The sequence below is a fragment of the Eriocheir sinensis genome, chromosome 24 (assembly GCF_024679095.1).
Source record: "Eriocheir sinensis breed Jianghai 21 chromosome 24, ASM2467909v1, whole genome shotgun sequence".
NCBI classification, from domain to species: Eukaryota; Metazoa; Arthropoda; class Malacostraca; order Decapoda; family Varunidae; genus Eriocheir; species Eriocheir sinensis.
Window position 1 is genome coordinate 4,939,470 of NC_066532.1, and position 22,372 is coordinate 4,961,841.

Below are 22,372 nucleotides of genomic sequence, written 5' to 3' on the forward strand. Positions count from 1 at the left end.
TCCACTTCCTCACCCAATAGTAGATAAAATGAGTAGTAGTAGATCATGGTGGTAAGTAGATAAAGTTTGTATAAGTAAAAGTAGGCAAAACAAGTAAGTAGATAGGGTGATCATAAGTAGGAGGGAGAAAGCAATCCGAGCAAAATGATAACCACATAATAGCCTAACCACCGTACAGCCGAAGCACCAGACACCGAATAACTATACAGGTGATTATCAGCTCCTCGCATCTCCTTATCATCCCACCTGTACCGTACCGCACCAGGACACGTGGGCGACTGTCACAATGGTGTTTCAAGTGAACGAAAACCTCAAACTGCAGCAACTCGTAAGGAAATGTAATGGGCTTTTAGAGGTGTGTGTGTGTGTGTGTGTGTGTGTGAGAGAGAGAGAGAGAGAGAGAGAGAGAGAGAGAGAGAGAGAGAGAGAGAGAGAATGGATAAAAAAAAGCGGAGAGGAGGAAGACAGTAATATTTTAATAGCGTTATATAATTGTTCTTCATGAACAGTGCTATAGGTCCTTTCTCTGTGATTAAATAGGACCCGTGAGACTGACTTCAAAAGGTGCTGGACTGCCTAAATCTCTACACCCAAGTACCCCACAGTAATTCCACACTGGGGCACCATTTCATTTAACCTGAAACCTCTGCTATCCCCCCTGACCTTGAATTAGTGTCGAAACATGAGAAATCGCTGTCCAGGTACTGTGATAACGTAAAAACGGAGTGATGGCCGTTAGGTGTCAGCCATACTGTTAAAAAAAATCTAAAATGTAGCCTCCCACTGGCCTCAAATTGCCATAACAACCGTGTCTGCCTGTACTATTATGCTGCAATGGTTTATATTTTAGACAAATCATCTAACAAACCACTGCAGGTACAAAATAAATAACTTACCTTTTGTTGACGTTGAAGCACCGCCGGCAGCCACTCACGTATCGCGCCGGGGACTGTTTTCAGTGTTTTGACTTTTGAATATATCTGCTGCGACGGTGCGGCCCCCTGGCGGAGGCGTGGCCAAACCCGAGGCAAGAAATTATAATCTTCATACCCATTCAAAATTCACTGTATCATATGGCTCTACGTGCGCCATAACATATTGCCATGATTTTAAGTTATTTTTCCTATTTATGATACAAGTGTTCTAAACTCTTCTAACTAATGATTATAAAGAAGTAGGGATCGAAGGAAACAGTAGGTTGCCAGCGCACGATAATGCACACCTCAGACGATAACACATTAGTTGGTCTTTATGACGAAGGATTTGACTCAGGATCTGTGTGTGTGTGTGTGTGTGTGTGTTACAAGCGATGCTGGCTTCTTTTTTTCATATTTCTTTTCCTTTTTCTTCCTCCTGTTTTCTCGTGTTCTTCCTCTTTTATTCCCCGGCATCCTTTTCACTTTTCTTCTTCCTCCTGTTTTCCTCGTGTTCTTCCTCTTTCCTAAACCCATAACTTTCATGTTTTTTCTTCCTCCTGTACTTTTCCTCGTCTTCCTCTTTTCTTCTCCTTTCCTGAGAGAGAGAGAGAGAGAGAGAGAGAGAGAGAGAGAGAGAGAGAGAGAGAGTGTAGACCAAAATGGATAACAGAAAGGCTGGTAGGCGGCAGATCGAGCAGCCCTGACCTAGGAGAGAACTGGTCGCAGTGAGGGAGTCAAGGGTCGGCTGAGTGGGTGCTGGCCGGAGGGGAAGCGAAGGGCGGCGTGGCTGGCTGGCTGCTGCTCGACCCCCGTCACCTTGCCGTCTTCAAAGCCTTAAGCCTGAAGGGGGAAGGTACTCAGGACGCAGCCGACCCCTTTCACGGCGTTTAATTACACACACACACACACACACACACACACAGACACACACACACAGAAAACTGACCTTGGAAATACCTGAAGTAGGACGTTTTTTTCTGTATTTTCACTTAAAAACACTTGAAATACAGCGTTGAGTACATCCTTACATTCTTACAGCTGTTTTTTGTTGTTAATACACTCACTTGACGACTTGAAGGGCCTGTAAATACTTAGAATAAAACGTCGAAGCATTATAATTATTTACGTAAGATATTTAGGTTTTAAAACATGGAAGCATTACTTAGTGTGGTAGTAGGTTGTAGTGAACCTCAGCGTGTGTGTGTGAACCATTTAATACTTACAGCTGACCCACGTATTGAGGGCAGGAAGAGCTCGAGTCAAATGGCGAGAGTAGAGATGCTTTGGTGGTTCTGATCTGTCTCAGAGGGTGTTCGGAGGAGATTGATCCTTCCTTCCTTGATGATTCCCTTAACCCTATTGAGAAACCTAAGATAGCTGGATGGCTTATGTGAGTGATCAGTGTTAATTTAAGGAGCTGAGTGTGTTCTGGCGTTAAGAAGATGCACTAATCTCTAAGCCTATTCCCACCAACAGTTGCGAGGAATGGGGATCGAACTAGTGCGGCCTTCTCAATATCTGGTTCGTCTCTACCTACTAGGCCACTACGGTACCCAATGAGATGATGTTATAATAGGCCTCTCATCTCTCTCTCTCTCTCTCTCTCTCTCTCGACACGTGAATTTTGAACCACCCACACCATCTTACCGACAGCTCATGATGTCAAAAGACTGTCCACTTTGTCTTTCTCTGTAACTCATCTTCACTTGCTTGTAATGTTCAGCTTCTTCCTTACTGATCATCAAATTTATTCTATCCATCTTTTTTTTATATTTTGTTTGCAGATTTCTTTCTTATTTGTCCATCCTTTTCAGTCCCATCGCTTCTTGTCTTCCACTTGCTTGCTTTCTACCCATTTTATATTGTTTTGTTTGCAGATTTTTATTGTTTCTCCATCCTTCTGTGCAATCATTTACCTACCTTCTTCCTTATTGATCTACAAATTATATTCTACCCATCTTTTTTTTATTTTGTTTGCAGATTTTTATTGTTTATCCATCCTTCTGTGCAATCATTTACTTACCTTCTTCCTTATTGATCTACAAATTATATTCTGCCCATCTTTTTTTTATATTTTGTTTGCAGATTTTTATTGTTTATCCATCCTTCTGTCCAGTCATTTACTTACCTGTTGTAAATTTCGTTTCAGTTATCTTTCAGTCAAGCTCAACTTTGTGTGTTCTTGGATTCCACTGGGTGCACTTTCGGCGTCTAGCAATATAATGAATGTAAGAGAAAGCCACAGGTCAAACTTAAAAATTTATTCATTACACATGGATTTTTTTACGTTTTTACAAAAATATTTCTCCTTACAAACATGATTTTCCGCGAAATATTATATTTATACTTCATCAATAAATATAATACAGTAACACTTCTTGAGAACGGGAGACAAGCGAGGGATGAGACGCTCTGCTCGCGCCGCTGCCAACCCTTGCACGCGTGACAGCGAAAAACAGACTGAAAAAATCCTGTGTGTGAATAATTTTCGCAATGGAAACTAACGAAGATGCCAGGAACGACAAACATAGAAACACTACGACCAATGTTCAACGAGCTAAAAAACGTGATCCGAGAGAGCGGTGAGCAGAGGAACGAACGAGTGTTGGTCATGAGGCCGTGGTGGTGGTGGCGGCGGCGGGGTGGGGCGCTACCAGGCGGGGTGGCTGTACACTGTCCCGTCCCGTCCCGTCCCGCCCCGCGCCGCCCCGCAACGCCTCGCCACGCCACGCACCGTTCCCGTAATACTGTGGCGGCGTACACCTGCGTAGGACACTGCTCTCTACACAGGCATGTACGCTAGGGACAAATCACTCGTGCACTCTCTCTCTCTCTCTCTCTCTCTCTCTCTCTCTCTCTCTCTCTCTCACTCGCATGCACACTTCCACGCAATCACCTTTATGCAGAAAATCACTTTACAAGAAGTCATAAATTAGGAGCAGTAGTAATGATCACACTATAAATATTGACAATAAATATTGATATGGTACTGACACAGACCGTAAAAAAAGGCTCTCGGGCTTACAAAGGGATCGATCATTCAGGACAGTTCACGATTACAGTAAAAATAGGAACTTTGATATGGATTTTGGTGAACGACAATTGCTTCCACGTTATCTTACTGAAAACAATAATAATAATAATAATAATAATAATAATAATAATAATAATAATAATAATAATAATAATAATAATAATAAAAGTTGAGGAAACCAAATGAGATAATTGAAGGCAAAATCTTTCTTTATTTTCCTTCATTGAGACTTAGATGGTGGTCCTATACTTATACCTCTCCCCCTTGACCAGCAGTAGGGAGGTTGAGGGGGCGAGGTATATGCCACCACACACACACACACACACACACACACACGCAGACACACACACACACAGTCACACATACACAATTATCTCTCCGATCTATTGTGTTCTCTCATGCGGGCTAAAGTCCTCAAGTAAGATCAAAACAATCTTGCCAAGTTTAGCACCTGCTCAGATCATACATGTTACATCCTCCGTTCAAACTATCTTGGCAACTAAGCCCCGCCCCCTTCCCCTTTTAAGAGTATACCTTTGGCCAATCCATAAGGAAACCACGCCCTTCTCTGACTCGCGCTGGATGTGATTGGTGGATGCCGGGATCGTGGGACGGGATTAAAATGCCAAGTTATTTGAATGGAGTTTATTTATTTTATTTTCTGTTACTGGTCTGAAAAGTGGCGATTTCTTGGGAGTTTTCTGACGTTTCTTGAATAGGTGAAGCAGCACAGGTAAGGTTTAATCCATGACTCCCCTTGGAAGCTGCGGGAGATGTCTGGTCAGGTGAGGCCAAAAAAGTAATGTTCTTATCACTTACGAGGAGGGCGAACAGGAAAATCATAATAATAAAGCTTTTAAATTTAGACAAAAGCCATTGACGAGATTTTGTTTTGCTAGTCGATAACGTAAACCAAAAACTAGAAGCCAGTGTTGCAATTAACCTACGAGAAAAAAAATTAAAAGAAATCCTCGAAACATTACCTTCTAATCTTGTCAAACAATACTAGTGTTAATAGTGTGGTGCTAACGGTTATGTGTGCTATCACAAGTCACGGAGGCGGCGAGGACGGGCGCCGGCCGGACTCGGCAACCCAGGACCCCGGCAGGGGAGGTCCAGGGCGCAGGTCCGTCCCGGAGCCGGTGTCCTCGTGTACGGGCAATCAGTGGGGTGGTGGTGTTGGCCCGGTCACTTGGGCCTCAAAAGTAACGTCTCGGTCGAGGTCACATTATCTTATTTCAGCAAAGAAAGTAAAATCAAACGGTAGTAGTTGTGCTTCCTTGAATATCTTCCCTCGCGCACTTACAGTTAAACAGATAACAGCCAAACATGAAACACTTGTCCAGTAGACACCATAGTTACCTCACCACACCACCTAACGCGAAGGCTACTCCTCAGCCACACTGCGCGAGGGGCCGCCACGGGCGGGCTGGCCCAGCGGCGCCCCTCGCCGGCCGGGCTCGCCCAGCCTCCGTTTGCGCGAGGCCGAGGGACAGTCCCACTGACCTTGCCTTAGTACAGCGTCGCCTCACACGGAGAAAAACAAGCTTTATACAGCACAGGAACTCGGGTCAAGGGAGGGTGTCTTTGGGAGTCTGGTCAGGACACGAGTGAGGACGACGATGACCAGACTGCCAAAGATCAACGCTAACTGCAGACTTGATCAGCTGGACGTATACATCAATATAATTACACTCAATAAATCTAAATCATACCTTACCGTAATTTACAACACAAATATACAGACGCACCTTTATGACGCACAGCGAGGATAAAGGTTGACTTAGAATGCATTACACGGAGAGGAAGGGGCCTCCGCGGGGGGCGGGGGCGGGGCGCCTCGGCACCGTCCTGCCGCGCGGCGCGTCACCTTAAGTTTGGTCCTTCAGAGTTGATAAAAATCACTGCGAATGCAATTAATTTGGTTCCCGAGACGCGCCGCGCCCAGGACCCCCGGGCCGCGCGCCCCGCCCGCCGCGGGGCCTCGCCGGGCCGGCGCTTCCTGAGCCGCGAGACTCCTGACAGAATGGCGACACCAGCAAGACGCGTAATGGTACACAAAATAATACAGAAAAATATTTCATACGAAAATTCCGCGACTCTTAGAGCCAAAATAAAACACTTCGAAAAATCGAATACCATACTATTGTTATTTCAGCGAATGATCTGTAGCACCAGTGGACAAGACGGCGGCCAGGCGCGCCAGCGGACGCGGGACGCTCGGCCGAGTTCTCATGAAGAAACCACGTCGAGGATAATCAATGCACAAGGAAACTGAGAGCGGCGCTCCCGCGTCCGGCGTGGCGCCCTGGCCCCGAGTGGCTCAGCCCATCAATAAATATAATAAATAATTAATTGATCCATGATGTGCAGTAAGCGGGCAACGGAAGGAAACTCGAAATATACATCCAACGCATACTGGGTGACCGAGGCGATCTGTGGAATGTTGGGACAAGTGGCGACAGGCTGGTAAGGGGGGGGGGGGGGAGGGGAGAAGGGGGGAGGGTTTGGGGGGAGAAGGGGGGAGGGTTTGGGGGGGGGAGGTGAAGGATAGAGTCAGCAAAAGGAATCAGTGGCCTCCAGACTTGGGGAACCGTCTAAGGGGAAGATGAGCAGCAGAGCCGCGGGACGCGACGCACGCAACGTTCATGTTCACTGGGTCTGAGGTCAGAGGCGGCGGCGGCGGCGGAAGGTGACACACAAACCTGATGCGACAACCAAGACGAAACTATGAAGCGACGAAACAAAGGACAGACGAAGAGAGAGATCACCACTGTGTCGTGAGGGGCCGCGGGTCACCTGGCGGCGGGCCTGCATGGCCCTCGCCCGGCCTTCACTGGCACACCAGGAGGCGTCGTGGAGGTGCGGCGGCGGCGCCCAAACGCACCCGAATGGAACATGATATGACCATGGCTTAAATAAGAATACTAGGTGAGGGTGATGGTGGTGATGCGGCTATGAAGAGGATCGCTCACTAAGATAACGACGAATGGACTTTGGTAGCTGGGCACTGATGCTGGATACTGACCGCGCATCCATGCCACCCGCCGCGCCTGGTCCCGGACGCCCGCCGACGGGGCGCCCAGCAGCGGCAGCGCGCCGTGGGGCAGCGCTGGCCACGGCGGCGGCGGTGGCGCGGGGCACGGACGTAAACTAGCTGGCGGTTACCCGCCGTTGGCGTCACAACGTAGACGGGTGGCTGCCGTGCGAGGACGCCGAGCCGAACTCTAGTCTGTCCTGCGTCCGGGGCGTGGGCGGGAGGGAGCCCGAGCTGTGCGAGGAGCCCACCGAGCCCAGGGAGCCCACGGGGGAGGTGACGGAGGAGAGGGGCACGAGAGAGGGCGTGGAGGCGGGGGCACTGCGCGTGGAGATGGAGCGCGTGAGGGAGTCCTTGCAGCGCAGCCATGGGTGCTGCAGCATCTGCTCCAGGGTGGGCCGGTCCTCGGGGCTAATCTGCAGGCACCACCGGATCAGACTCTCGCACTCCGGCGTCACCTCGATGCGGATGTGCACCTTGGCCGTCACGATCTGGTCCTCGTACTCGAAGGGAATGTCTCCGAACACCAGGTCGTACAGCAGAATGCCCAGAGACCACACGGTGGCCGGGACGCCCTGGTACTGGTTGTGCAGGATCCACTCAGGCGGGGAGTACACCTTGGTACCTGCGGGAGAAGAGAGGAAGCATGACACACCGGCACACTACATCACACACGGCACCGCTGCTGTCTGCTGTCTGCTGTCCTCATCACGGCGGCGCCAAGGCCACCCGTCCTCTCTTGAAGGCTGGAAAAAAGGTCTTGTAGTTACGCTAGGGCGGCGGATCAGAGTCAGGTTACGCGCCGCCACTGATCTAAAGAACAAGCTGGGCGGCTCGTCAGCGGCGGCGCGGGGACTGGCGCCACCGACCCGCCGCGCCGCCACGCTCCTGCTGGGGACGAAACCTGCTGCGAGAGAGAGAGAGAGAGAGAGAGAGAGAGAATTTACAAGTACACATTTTTTCCTCCGAAACCCTCACCCAATCACTCCACACCTACACCTGGCCGGACTAACAAGCAAGTGAAAGTAGACGTTCCTGCCGCCGCCGCTCCGTCCAAGTCTGTGCATTCATCAGACTCCCTCGGGCTGATCACCTTCCCCGGAACCATCAATAAAAGTCGCCTAAATGAGTTCACTTGATCTTGCAAAAACCGGAGTGATATTGAACGGTGGAACTTGAGATGGTTACGATAGCGATTATTTAAGGTAAGATCGTACGCCCAGACATTAATACGATAGCAAGTTTATTAAAAAGGCAAAGAATAAACAAATAGGAGATAGATATAGACAGAAAATCACGCATTGTAAGACTCAGGTTAAGTAAGATAACATGTTGATAGATAAAAAAAAAACCCGCATTGTAAGACTCAGATAATGTAAGGAAGTTGATCTTAAGAGAGAAAAAAATAAATAGGAAATAAATAGATAGATAGACAGGTAGAGAGAAAGAAAAAAAAACACGTATGCAAAGACCCAGGTTACGTAATGCAGTTGACCTTAGAAACAAAAATAAAACTGGTGACCTTGGACGCAGAAAACACGGCAGCTGCTCTTCCTTCCGCATATATAAGCCGTAAAGAAGATTAAAGAGAAGAAAAGGAAAGTCAGTCAGTCAGCCAGTCTCTCTCTCTCTCTCTCTCTCTCTCTCTCTCTCTCTCTCTCTCTCTCTCGCGATAGGGACTCTAGTAGCGCCTCTTTTCATCATATAAACAGAATTAGAGTTAGAACCAAAAGGATGAACAGTATAAATGAACAGTCCAACTAACTATACAGAGAGAGAGAGAGAGAGAGAGAGAGAGAGAGAGAGAGAGAGAGAGAGAGAGAGAGAGAGAGATTAATGAAGGGAGAGGTTGGAGATGCAAGTGTTAGGGTTGTAGAGTTCCCAAGGGCCAATGTTGCCAAGCCTTACCCCTTACCAAATTAACCTACTCAGACCACTAAGAAAAAGCTCTGTACCTCTGATCAGCGTCTTCGGACATAAGAAGAAAAACCCATAGACGTACTTCTAAACGAGTGAAAGTAGAAGGAAGGAAGAAAAGGGCATAAAATACACCTAACCTTTTTAAGATCACTGAGAAATAACTTTTGTAACCCAGATAACCGAATTTCCGATATGAAAAAAAAAACAAAAACACAAACACTAACGTACTTAGAAACAAATGAAAGTTCAGGGGAAGCATAAACACCTAAGCCTAGAATAACCTTGGGGAGTGACACGGGTGAGCTTAAGCCGCTTACAAAAGAGTGTCTGTAGGGAAAGAGTCTGGCGGTGGTGAGTTTATATACATCCTAAATTAACACACAATGCAATGTCCCAAGAGCAGAAGAGGAGGAGGGAAGGGAAGGGCGGGGAGAGGGATAGAGGGAAGGAGAGAGGAGGAGAGGGAGGGACAAGGAAGGGAAGGAGAGGAGGCAGAAAGGAGGGAAAGAGGTCGACGATTTAGCTGTCATTTTGCGTTGCCTAAGACCTCAAAAGAACCTTAGAATAAATGTTAATCTCGAGTGTGTGAGTGTGTGTGTGTGAGAGAGAGAGAGAGAGAGAGAGAGAGAGAGAGAGAGAGAGAGAGAGAGAGAGAGAGAGAGAGAGAGAGAGAGAGAGAGAGAGAGAGAAAAGTAAAAAAAAGAAAGCAGAGAAAGAGAAATAAGAGAAAGATAGACAGACAGACAGACACATAAAGCAGTGACAATAAAGCGTTGAAATGCACGTAACCTCAACAAAAGGGGGAGGAAGACAGGTAGAGAGAACAGGTAAGAGAGCAGGTAAGAACAGGTAAGAGGTGAGGTGAGGTGAGGTGTGTCTTAGGTAAGGATTATAATACCTTCCACCGCCCCTGAATATGCTTAAGACCTTTCCTACCTGAGCCCAATGGCAATGAAATAAAAGAAAAAGAAAACTATGTATAAAAAGAATGGATGTGAGGGAAATAAGATAAGAGATAGGAAGGGAAAGTTGAAAATAATAATAATAATAATAATAATAATAATAATAATAATAATAATAATAATAATAATAATAATAATAAGAGGAAGAGGAGGAGGAAGAGGACGAGTAGGGCAGAAGAGAAGAAAAATAACAAGAACAAGATGATGATGATGATGAAGCAGAAGAAAAGGAAAAAGGAGAACAAGAACAATAAAAACTAGTACACCAATATCAATACTACACACAACCACAACCACCACCACCACCAACAACAACAACAGCAACACTCACCCTCAAAGTCGGTATAAATCTTGTCCCTGAGGAAGAAGGCGCCCGAACCGAAGTCAATGAGCTTAAGGGTGACTCGCCCGTGCCTGTCCGTGGTGACCAGCAGGTTCTCGTCCTTGATGTCGCGGTGGATCACTCCCGCCATGTGGCACGCCATCACGATGTTCACCACCTGCACGGAGAGAGAGAGAGAGACGAAGGGTGTTAGTTTACGTTGGTGAGTTCGCCAGGATGAAAAGGAATGTAAGCATAACGAATGGATAGGTAAAGAGAGACAATGAGGAAAGGTAAGAATGGAAGGAGGTATTAGTGACGAAGAAGGACACGTATGAATGAATAATTGGGACATTCATCTTGAGGAGCGTAAGCAATAGGAGCGCTGTGGTCATCCTCAAACCTTACTATAGCCCTAGTTAGATCTCACCTTAATTACGCGGTCCAGTTCTGGTCACAATACTATAGAATGGATATCAAGATGTTAGAATCTGTACAGAGAAGGATGACAAAAATGATTCAAGGTGTGAGAAACTTGCCTTGTGAGGATAGACTTAAGCATTTAAATTTACACTTTCTAGAAAGGCGAAGGTTACGAGGAGACCTTATCGAAGACTATAAATGGATGAAGGGCTTTAATAAAGTGGATGTCAATAGGGTTTTGGTAGTAAAAGAGCCAGGTAGGACACGTAGCAATGGTTTCAAGTTAGACAAATTCAGATTCAGCAAAGACATAGGCAAGAATTGCTTCACCAATAGAGTGGTGGATGAATGGAACAGGCTTGACAGTCATGTTGTGGGTGCCAATACCATAGATACATTCAAGAAGAGATTGGATAAATTCATATAGTGAGGAAAGGTGGGGTTAGGATTACAGGAGCTGCCTTGTATAGGCCAACCGGCCTTTTGTAGACTCCTTACGTTCTTATGTTCTTATGAGTAGGAAGAGAAAGTAGGAGGAGGGTTAGTATATTGGTGGAAAGGAGGACAGGTAGAAAGGGAAAGTAAGGAAGGAAGGAGGAAGGAAGGAAGAAAATAAAATTGGTAGGTAGATAGATAGACATGGATCGGTAGATAGTGAAGAAAGAAAGAAAAAGAAAGTGAGAAAGTAAAAGGAAGAAATAAAGGAAGGCAGGAAGGAAGGCAGGAAGAAAGTGTGGATAGGATGAGGAAGGATGAATTAGGACCTACCAGCAAGGCCAAGGACAGAGAAGAGGAAATGGAAGAAGAAGAAGAAGAAGAGGAAGAAGAACAAGAAGTGGAAGAAGGAGAAGAATAAGAAGAGGAAGAATACAAGAACGAAGGAAGATGGAGAAGAACAAAAAGAACAAGAACAAGTAGGAAGAAGATAAGAAGAAGAAAAGAACGAAGGAAGAAGGGACACAGAAAGGAATACAGAGAAGAAGAAAGTGAGTCGAAAGAATATTCATCGCGAAATATTAACCCTGACCTTACCCAAGCCTGACCTTATACGGGAAAGACAGACAGACAGACAAACAGCAGACACACCTGACCTTCGTTAATTCATTCAAGAGTGTGTGTGTGTGAGTGTGTGTGTGTGTGTGTGTATGTGTGTGTGTGTATAGGAGGCGAGGTAGGACTTTCTTAGGTTTTCCTTTATTTTATTTTTTTCAAAGGCTTGGCGAAATAAACAACAATAACAACAACAACAACAGGCTTGGTTTTCTCTCCCTTCTCCTTCCCTTCGTATCTTCTCTCCCTTTCCCTTCCTTCCTTCCTTTCTTTCATTTTTTCCCTCCTTCGCATCTCTTCTCCCTTTCCCTTCCTTCCTTCCTACCTTTCTTCCTTTCCTCTCTATCTGTTCTCTCTCTCTTCCTTCCTTTCTTTCTTTCTTTCCCGTACATAACACACGAGTAAAAAAAAAATCGATTTAAGGGTACATATTTTTTGGGGGATGTGTCTCTAAAGGTTTATTAATATTCTAAGTAATAGCTTGTTAAGTCTATGGGTGTATGGTACGATTCTTTTGTTTGTGAGTACGATACGGTGCCTGCATAGCTATTTTTTTAAGGGGTTTTGTTTTCCCTTTCTTTCTCTATAGTATAAGGTAAATGAAGATCTCTGGAGCTTATTATGAGTCTAAGGAGAATATTATTATTGTTATTATTATTATTGTGTGTAGATTTCAGTTCCCCCAGCTATTGTTGAGGTCTCTCTCTCTCTCTCTCTCTCTCTCTCTCTCTCTCTCTCTCTCTCTCTCTCTCTCGTTGACACAATACTATCCCGCTTCACTGCAGCCTCTTCTGACAATCTCTTTGGGTTCAACGAAAGACTCAAACAACTGTTACTCTCTACCTTTCCGTATTCTCATATTGTGTTGGCTATTCTCAGTACTTCCTTTATACTTAAGAGAACCCTATGAATGAATACTGTACGTTGTTAGATTATATAAGGGGAAAATACCATTGAATACGTATGGTTTGTTCTCTACTAAACGTTGGTGACTACGCCAGGATGAGGAGGAAGGTAATAATAATAGAAAAGGAAGAAGATACGAAGGGAAAAATGCAATAAAAAGGTTGACTACTACTGCATCTTGTCATGACCGTGATCTGAAGACGAAAAACAGACACGAAACTCGATAGTTCACGTCCTATGTAAGGGCTGTTATTATGTTCCGTCAGGCGGGGAAGACTTGACTTGACCACGAAATGAGCTTTATATAACTCCTACACACGGCCAAGGACGTCTTACTCAAGTCTGTTTACGCCATGCCAACTCAGCTCTACCTCGCCCATAGTGATAGACGTTTCGCAATTGCCAAGGCATTCGTAGGTGTTAGGGGCATTAGAAGACGTAGTTTTAAGTTTCAGAGCCCAAGCACACACATTTGACAAGGCATTTGTAGGTGTTAAGGGCATTTGAAGGCGTAGTTTTAAGTTTCGGAGCCCAAACACACGCATTTGACAAGGCATTCGTAGCTGTTAGGGTCATTTTCAGAGGTAGTTTTAAGTTACGGAGCACAAGCATATACATTTGACAAGGGATTCGTAGGAGTTAGGGGCATTTGAAGACGTAGTTTCGAAGACCAAGCACACACATTTGACAAGGGAATCGTAGGTGTTACGGGCATTTGAAGACGTAGTTTCGAAGACCAAGCACACACATTTGACAAGGGATTCTTAGGTGCTACGGGCATTTGAAGACGTAGTTTTAAGTTTCGGAGCCCAAGCAGATACATTTGAGTACAGATTCTTAGGTGTTACGGGCATTTGAAGACGTAGTTTTAAGTTTCGGAGCTCAAACACACATTTAACAAGGGATTCGTAGGTGTTAGGGGCATTTGAAGACGTAGTTTTAAGTTTCGGAGCTCAAACACACACATTTGACAAGGCCCTCATAGGAGTTCCGTGCATTTGCAGAGGTAGTTTTATGACCCTTCTGGTAGTTTGATCATTCTTTTCTACCATGAGCCCACAAAAGCACTCATTAGAAAGCGACTGATCTACTTTTCTGCCTTTGGAAATTGATGTGAGAGGTGGAAGCGTGTGTGCGTACCAACAAAGGCCCGTGCTCTCAGACCCTTCCGGCTGTCACAAGTTCACAACATTCTTATCAACAACACAAATTCGTCACTCCTAAAAATACCGAGAGAGAATGAAAACGAACTCGGGGTCATATCGTGAGTGAGGGAGGCTTGTTATTTATTCCCTCTAATCTCTCTTTTATCTTTCTCCTTCTTGCTCTGTTATCTTCGTTTAACCCGGTAGCATCGGGGATCATTTTCTTAATGGTCCCTCTAAGCGAGAAAAATGAGAAAAAAATCATCACTCACACAAACCATTTCATAATCTATATCAAAGCATTTGTGATCAGTTTATGCATTATCTATTTTGGGGGGTTTATATCATGGCACAAATTTGGCCCGTCGCTGCTACCGGGTTAACCTTCTCTAACCTTCTCCCTCTCTCTCTCTTTCTTTCTCTTCTGCTCCAAAATACACAAATTGACGTAAATAGCACCAGAACGACGTCGCCCCTTGATCCACAGTTTGTTTTGGTTACAGGGAAGATGAGTCGTGTTCTCATGAGTGTTTGTCACGTTCACGGTGCAGAAGCCTTGTCAAACATTCACTAGGCTCATAAAACTACCCATGGAAATACTAACACAACCTCTACCAATGCCTTATCCAATGTAGGTCTGCAGAAGCCTTGTCAAACATTCACAAGGCAGATAAAACTACCCATGGAAGTGCCCACAACAACTAGAAAAGCCTTATCAAATGTGGGTGTATATTGAAATGCTTTAGAATGTGGGTCCGTAGTGACAGTTCGACTCTCAAGTAGACTCGAGAATCATACGCTATCATACGCTCGCCATACGCACGTCGTCTTGTTTTGCGCTTCGTCCAAGGTGTGCAAACCAATGAAGAGACTAACTTAGGACCTCGACTTGATCTCGTATGTAGAGGAGAGGAAGTAAGCGCATGCCCCGGGAGGCCAATAACCCGAGCTGGTCGCCGCCACTCTGGTATTACGACGCCACCCAAGGACACACAGAGGCAGGGGCGACGCAGGGTGCTGTCGTGGGGGCAATGGCCGGTTTGGGAACACTGGTACTGGGCTGCGATGCGTTTTTGTTTTGCTTCTTTGTTTGTGGTTTCCTACTGCGTTTAATTTTGGGGGTGGGTGGGTTAAGAGGAGGTTGAGGGGGTGTATGTGTGTGTGTGGGGGGGGGGGGAGGGAAGGAGGGAGGGTGTTATGTGTGAGAGTGCGTGGGGGGGAGGGGGGAGGGGAAGGGTTTTAAGAGGTGGGGGGGATGAGGAAGGGGGTTTAGGATGTAAGGGGGGAAGGTAAGTGTGTGTGATGTGTGTGTGTGTGTGTGTGTGTGTTCTCTCTCTCTCTCTCTCTCTCTCTCTCTCTCTCTCTCTCTCTCTCTCTCTCTCTCTCTCTCTCTCTCTCTCTCTCTCTCCTTCCCCTTACCTGTAGCATTAAGTCGCGGGCCTCGTCTTCGGGCAGGGGTCCTCGCTCCGTCACGTACTCGTAGAGGTCCTTACAAGGCTCAGGCCGCTCCAGGATCAGCAGGAACGAGTCTTCTTTTTCCAGCCAGTTCAGGAGACGCACGACCTGGGGTATGTGGGCCACCCTCAGCAGCAGCGCCACCTCCAAGGGCACCCGCTTCCCGTGCACCTGCAGAAGACAAGAAGCACCTGTGTAAAGAGGGTTCAGATGTGAGGAAGTGTCATGTATTGGAACTATTTTTTTTCATAGGAACCGAAGCCACGCACAAGACTTGGAATACAATGGATGAAAAAAGCAGTAGGTGGGAAGAATCATATATAGTTTGCAACGTGACATAAAGGGATTCATTAAAAGGAAGGGGGGCAAGGGCTGAGAGTGGGAAGGGAGTATATTGATAAAGGGAAAGAAGGAAAGATGATGGAAGATAGGAGGGAGAAAGGGAAGATTGGAAGGGAGAGAAAGAAGTGGAAATAGAGGAAGGGAAAGAAAGAAGAGGCAGAAAGGCAAGAAGTAAAGATGGAGATAAAAGAAAGAGAATGAAAGGAGAAAGGAGGAACAGTAGGAGAAGCAGGACGGGAGGGAGAAGGGAAGGGAGAGATAGAGGGAGAAAGGGAGATCGGAGGGGAAGGGAGGGGAGAGGGGGAAAGAACGGGGAGAAACCGGAGGGGAAGGGAAGAGATGGAGAGAGAAGTGGAGTGCAGGAGGGAGTAGAGAGGGGGAGAGAAAGGGAGAGAAACCGGAGGGAAAGGAAGGGAGAGAATGGATTGCAGGAGAGGGAGGGAGGGAGGGAGAGGTAGTGAAAGGGAGACACCAGAGGGGACGGGAGTGAATTGCAGGGGGGAGAGGGAGGGAGGGAGGGAAACACAGGAGGGAGGGAGGGAAGAATCGGAGGCAAGTACCGCTAGATTCCTGACCCTCCTCAACACACTACGCGGTGAGGAATGAGAGTAAGGAGTGGCTAGGTAAGATTAGGCGCGGCGACAGATTACTACGACTTAGGTAACAAGACACCGCTGAACGTAATCCCCTCAGCAGACGTTGATTCACGGAGGACGGGTAAACAGAAGGAATGGCAGCAGGTTGGGTTAATTTTCTTCTTCTTAGTTATGCAATTTGTGAAAGCAGGTTAATTCGGAGGTGTTTTTCATGTCTCGATTGTAAACAGGGAAAAGATGGAGAAAAAGGAACAGAAAGACGTAAGTAGAAGCAATGGCAGCAGGTTGGGTTAGTTTTTCTTCTTAGTTATGCAATTTGTGAAAGCAGGTTAATTCGGAGGTGTTTTTCATGTCTCGATAGGAAACAGGGAAAAGCAAAGAAGGAAAAAAAGGAACAGAAAGAACGGAGGAGCAGAAGAGAAGGAGAAAGAGGGAGGCATAGTAGAAGGAAAGGTAGGAAAGGAGAGAGGGAGGAAGGGAGAGATGGAAGGGGAAGGGAGTGGAATGGAGGAGAGGGAAGAGGGGGAGAGAAAGGGAGAAGCCGGAGGGGAAGCGAAGGGAGGAAGAGAAGGTTACCGGTTTATTGTTTTCCTCGTGTGTTTCATGGAAAGAATCGCATTTTAGAACAACTTCATCACCATTTAGTAGGATTCACGGCTCTGAGTATTATAGTTAAGCTTCATTTTGCTATACACACCACATATGCTTTCCGTTACTTGTACTTTTTACCAACATTTTTTATACTGGTGCCCAAGAAGAGTATTTCGAAACAAGAGTAAAAAAAACAACAGCCTCACGAATATATAAACCATGCCATCGAAGTCTCATTATGTCACCTGTAAGATTATCCAAACATTGTACTTGCATTTATCTTTCCTAATTTCAGTCTGCTGTTTCATGGATCGGGACACCTCTCCTCTCGAAATTGACCCCTCTTTCGGCCACCTCTTTTGATTATTATTAGGAGCAGCGAGTAGTGGGCTTTTTTTTTTTATTATGGTTTCCTTTTTTTGTGCCCTTGAGCTGTCTCTTTTGTTGTAAAAAAAAAAAAAAAGCCAACTCAGAAACACGGAAACAGGAGAACCATTTGAGAGCTCGGAGAGGCAACCAAAGGGGAGAGGAATCGATGTATAATTCTCTCTCCTCCTCTTTATAACCACATTTTCAGGCACAGACAGTAAAGAAAGGAGGAAGTAACGATATATTCTAAGTATTCTTCCGCCTTCGTCTCATAACCTCAACTCTGGAACTTTTTAATTCACCTACGCGCTCAATTTTTCGACCTTCGGCAACTCAAAGACGGAAAAATAGCTGTTGGCGGCGTGAGGGGATATAATGCGCTGAGAGAGAGAGAGAGAGAGAGAGAGAGAGAGCAAACATGACCACTGCCACGATCGACAAGCGTGATACAGAGGCAAAGAAATCTCTCTCTCTCTCTCTCTCAAGACTTCAGCCCCGAGAAATAATGCGACGAAGCCAGACGAGGAAGGGAAGGGAAGGAAGGCTGGAGGGGGAGGAAGAGGAGGAGGGAGAGGAGGAGGAGGAGGAAGAGGGGAGGCGCGTGGCTGGGAGTCGCTAACGCTTCCCCAAGGTCACTCACCCCAGTTCGTTCCCCTTGTGTTCATATGACGCCGCCAGTTCCTTCCTTCCCCTCCCAGTCAGCCCTTCCCAGTCAGCCCTCCCGCCAACTATTCCCAGAGGCCGAAAGTAGGACTAATCGGGTTTTGTTAAGTTTATTTTTTTACGTTCGTGGTTCAGAAGAGTCATACTACCACCAGGGTCATGAAACTAGCCCTGGAAATGCCCGAAACGCCTACGAAAGCCTTCTCAAATATATGTGTGTGTGTTTGGGCGCCGTAATGTGAACGAGGCGCCAGTAGGTAACCCTCTCTCTCGCTCTCTCTCTCTCTGGCTGTGACGCAGAATACCACTCTAACACACACACACACACACACACACACACACATGACTATAAGAGAAAAAAACATCTCTGGTAAGTTATTTTCAGCCTAACACGTGCGTCCTCAACCTCCTCCTCCTCTTCTTCCTCCTCCTCCTCCTCCTCCTCCTCAATACGGAAGCGGAATCGAGAACGAGGAAGAGGGAAAAAAACGGCTACAACAACTCAGAACAGAAATCTTGTATACGGAAGCGCGAGGAGGTAGACTGAAAACCCACTTCACACCAGCCGACCCAGATAGGGGAAACTGAGGTAAATGCCGCATACTGAGCCTAGTGACGGGTGGAAATGAGCCGATAATGGGTAAGACGGAGAGATACTGATGTAGGAAAGGATGGAAGGATGAAAAGAAGTGGAGATGGAGGATGGGGAAGGATGGAGAGGATGGAAGGGAAGGGAAGGAAGGGAGAGAGAAGTGGAGTGCAGGAGGGATGGGAGAGGGAGTGAGAAAAGGGAGAAACAGAAGGGGAAGGGAAGGGGAGAGAAGTGGAGTGTAGGAGGGATGGGAGAGGGAGTGAGAAAAGGGAGAGAAACCGTAGGGGAGAGGAGAGAATGAATTACAGGAGGGAGGAGGAGAAGTGGAAATGGAGGAAGGGAACGTGAGAAGAGGCAGACATGAGGAAGGATGGAGAGAGGATGAAAGGAGGAAAAAAAGTGGAGGAGGAAGGAAACTAAGAGGCAGACATGGGGAAGGATGGAGAGAGGATGGAAGAAGGAAAAAAAGTGGAAATGGAGGAAGGGAAAGTAAGAAGAGGCAGAGAGAGAGGGAAAAGTAAAGATAAGGAGGAAGGAAGGCCAAGTAAAGAAGGAAGAGGGGGAGAAAAAAGGGAGGAAAAGTACTTGACTATATGGAAGAAAAGTAAAGAGGAGGAGGAGGAGGAGGAGGAGGAAGAAGGGGAAGCAAGAGTGTGACGAGGAAGAGATGGCAGCCAAGAAGGGGAAGAAGAGGAGGAGGAGGAGGAGGAAGGGAACATGATAGGGAGGTAGGGAGTCTAAGAGGAGGAAAGTTGAGTTAAAAAAAGGGAGAGAGAGAGAGAGAGAGAGAGAGAGAGAGAGAGAGAGAGAGAACGGAGTAATAACCACCCAATCACACTTCTCGGTACTAATGACCAAGATGAACGAGTGGAAAGTAATTGCCGTTCACCGAATTGATAACTCACTTTCCCGAGAGCCGAAATGATGGATAAAATCGTGAGTGGGAGTTCAAGAGCTTCCAATGATCCGGAGAGAGAATGCGGAGATCTCTTCCTTCCCCGTCTACCCTCTCCTAGTTCTCGTTCTCCTCATCCTTTCTTCACACGTAGAGTCTAAGGCCCAGCAACAGACAAGTGACATGTGGATCTTCCCCCTTATAGCAGCGATGGTCTGAAGGTGCGTCGTGAGGGGACGGTTCCACATTCTCAAAGGCTTCGACGCTTACACCCCCCATTTGATAAGACTTTCGTGGGAGTTGTGGTACGGATCTCCCCCCTTATAGCAGCGACGGTCTGAAGGTGCGTCGTGAGGGGACGGTTCCACATTCTCAAAGGCTTCGACGCTTACACACCCCATTTGATAAGACTTTCGTGGGAGTTGTGGTATGGATCTCCCCCCTTATAGCAGCGACGGTCTGAAGGTGCGTCGTGAGGGGTAGGTTCCACATTCTCAAAGGCTTCGACGCTTACACCCCCCATTTGATAAGACTTTCGTGGGAGTTGTGGTACGGATCTCCCCCCTTATAGCAGAGACGGTCTGAAGGTGCGTCGTGAGGGGTAGGTTCCACATTCTCAAAGACTTCGACGCTTACACCCCCCATTTGATAAGACTTTCGTGGGGGGTTGGGGTCATTTCCAGGAGTACTTTTATGACCCTGGAGGTAGTTTGAACCTTCTTCTGTACCCTGAACCTACAAAAACACTCATTAGAGCACGATTAATCACTTCTGTGGCATTTGGAAGTAGTTGATGTGAGGCCAAAACGATATGTTCTTAAACCTTCCGGATCCCAAGTACACATATTTCACAAGGCTTTCGTGGGGGTTGTGGGCATTTCAAGGAGTACTTTTATGACCCTGGAGGTAGTTTGACCCTTCTTCTGTACCCTGAACCTACAAAAACACTCATTAGAACGCGACTAATCACCTCTGAGGCCTTTGAAATTAGTTGATGTGAGAAGCCAAAGTGTCTGAGAATACCGACATACATAAGCTTGGCGTCTGCGCTGCCCTCGATCTTTCAGAGAGCTTGGGCGTCTCAGCACCTCCATATGGGCTCATTAATACGAGTGTCAACCAAGCTAGTTGACTCAGAGGCTTAAAAACGTGAGAGGACTGTCGGGAAAAGGCTAAATATTGGACGGTATTGACTCAGCGCCTTAGGAAGTAATACAGAATCAATACATCAAGACCAAACGTGATCTAAAGCTAAATATCAAGTCTTAATATTGGGTACTGCTTCTTGGGAGCTTGATAAACACTATATGGACACTCAGCGCCTTAGGAAGTAACAGATTCAATACAGGAAGGCCAACCAACCAAGTCCCTCACGTGTTCTATGAAGCTTAAAACCAACTGAGGAATGTCAAAAAAGGGCTTTATAATTGGGTACAACTTACACTATATGGACACTATGGTTTCAGCGCCTTGGGAAGTAATACAGAATGAATACAAGAAGGCTAACCAAATGGGGAAGTCCCTCACGTGTCCTAGGAAGCTGAATATCACGTCAGGAATGTAACAAAAGGCTTCATGAGGACCCGACTGATCTCCTTCTTGGCCACTGGAAATAGTTGACGTGAGCCGAAAGCGTCTTCTGTACCAACAACCTAAAATACCACTCATAAGAACCCGACTGCTCTCCTTTTTTGGGCCTTTGGAAATACAAGATAAACAGTTGATACGAGAGACGAAAGCATCTAACAACACCAATCTAAGAGGCTTTCAACGCGTGAGGGGTGTCGACCAGCGCTTGATATTGACTCGGCGCTGGTCGGGGTATGTCAGGCATCCACTCGGGCCTGACACAATGTTCTCGGGTTGCTATTAGGCTGCGAGGAGGAGGAAGATGTATAGAGGGAAGGTAAGAGTACCCGTTGGACCCAAATGAAAGGGGCTGCGCGGGTCTGGTGTCTGGTCCTCTCTTTTTTGGCCCCTGAGACGAGAAGAGACAGCATCAGATCTAGAGGAGGAGAAGGAGGAGGAGGAGGAGGGGGAGGATGGCGGCGTGTCAAGTCAGTAGATGGGAAGGGACGTTGACGGACCTGTTTCTGTTTCGTCTACGGGTTTAAGTTTTCTTTTTGCTTTTTTTTTCCCCTTCCTCTTCAGGGTCCTCCTTTTAAAACCTCTGCTAAATCCTCTTTCTATTTTCCTTTCCATTTCCTGGCCTTCCCTCCTTTCTAAATAAGTGAATTTCCCTTAATTTATATCTACGTCTCTCCCTTCCCCCTCTTAGTCTTTCTTCCTATACTCCCTCTCCTCCTCCTTGTTAAGGATTTTCTTCCTTCCCATTTTCCTCCCTCTGCTCCTCCTCCTCCTCCTCCTCTCTAGGCCTTTCTTCCTTCCTTGTTAAGCACATCTTCCATTTTTCCCCGCTGACTTCGTACGTGGACAGCCTAAGAATGGAACTCAACATCGATCTCGTAGCTAAAGAACTTGGACCCAATAACCAACCGGGCAATCGTTCGTCAAGGGTCTTCATTGGCGTGCCTGGTACCGGTAACCTCGACTATCTAGCGGCCTCTAGCACTGCGGAAGTCAGGTTCAGTGTGTGTTGGGGTAAAGACTATCAAGAAGAACCTCAACATCAATCTCATGGCAGCAGAACTTGGCGTAATAACCAAGTGGGCAATCGTCGAGGGTCCTCAATGGGGTGCCTGATAGCGGTAACCTCGATTATCTAGCGGCCTCCAGCACTGCGGAAGTCAGGTTCAGGGTGTGCCGGGGGAAAGGGAAGGGCCGCGCGGAGACCTTCAGAAGCGTTGTGCCATTCACTCTCCGTTCTTGGCAGGGCGGGAGAGAGTGGAGCTGCTGTGCGAGGCGACCCAAGTTATGTATGTATGAACATTCTGTGTCACCTCGGGGAGGATGAGGCCGCCAGGACGGACACGTGATGGGCGGATGGATGGATGGGAGGGTGGACACGTGAATAAAAGACACATATAGACATGGATAGATGGACGGTTAGATACACATGAAGATAAGTGAATGTAGATAGATAGAGACGGATAGGTAGATGTTTAGGGACACGGAAAGATAAGACAGGCATAGACAGATACAAAGACACACATCGATAGAGATAGATAAATACACACAAATACAGACGAAGGA

General features: G+C 46.7%; 1 protein-coding gene across 1 annotated transcript in view; it reads right to left on the reverse strand.

Moving 5' to 3' along the window:
* Positions 1–3,163: 3,163 nt before the first annotated feature.
* Positions 3,164–22,372, reverse strand: part of LOC127002801 (serine/threonine-protein kinase pim-3-like) — a 34,112-nt gene continuing 14,903 nt past the window's right edge. The window contains exons 3-5 of the mRNA XM_050869002.1: positions 15,136–15,342; positions 10,202–10,370; positions 3,164–7,613 (exon numbers count right to left, since the gene is read on the reverse strand). Of these exons, the coding sequence (XP_050724959.1) occupies positions 7,132–7,613; positions 10,202–10,370; positions 15,136–15,342 (858 nt within the window). The 3' untranslated portion in view covers positions 3,164–7,131. The remainder of the gene's footprint in view (positions 7,614–10,201; positions 10,371–15,135; positions 15,343–22,372) is intronic.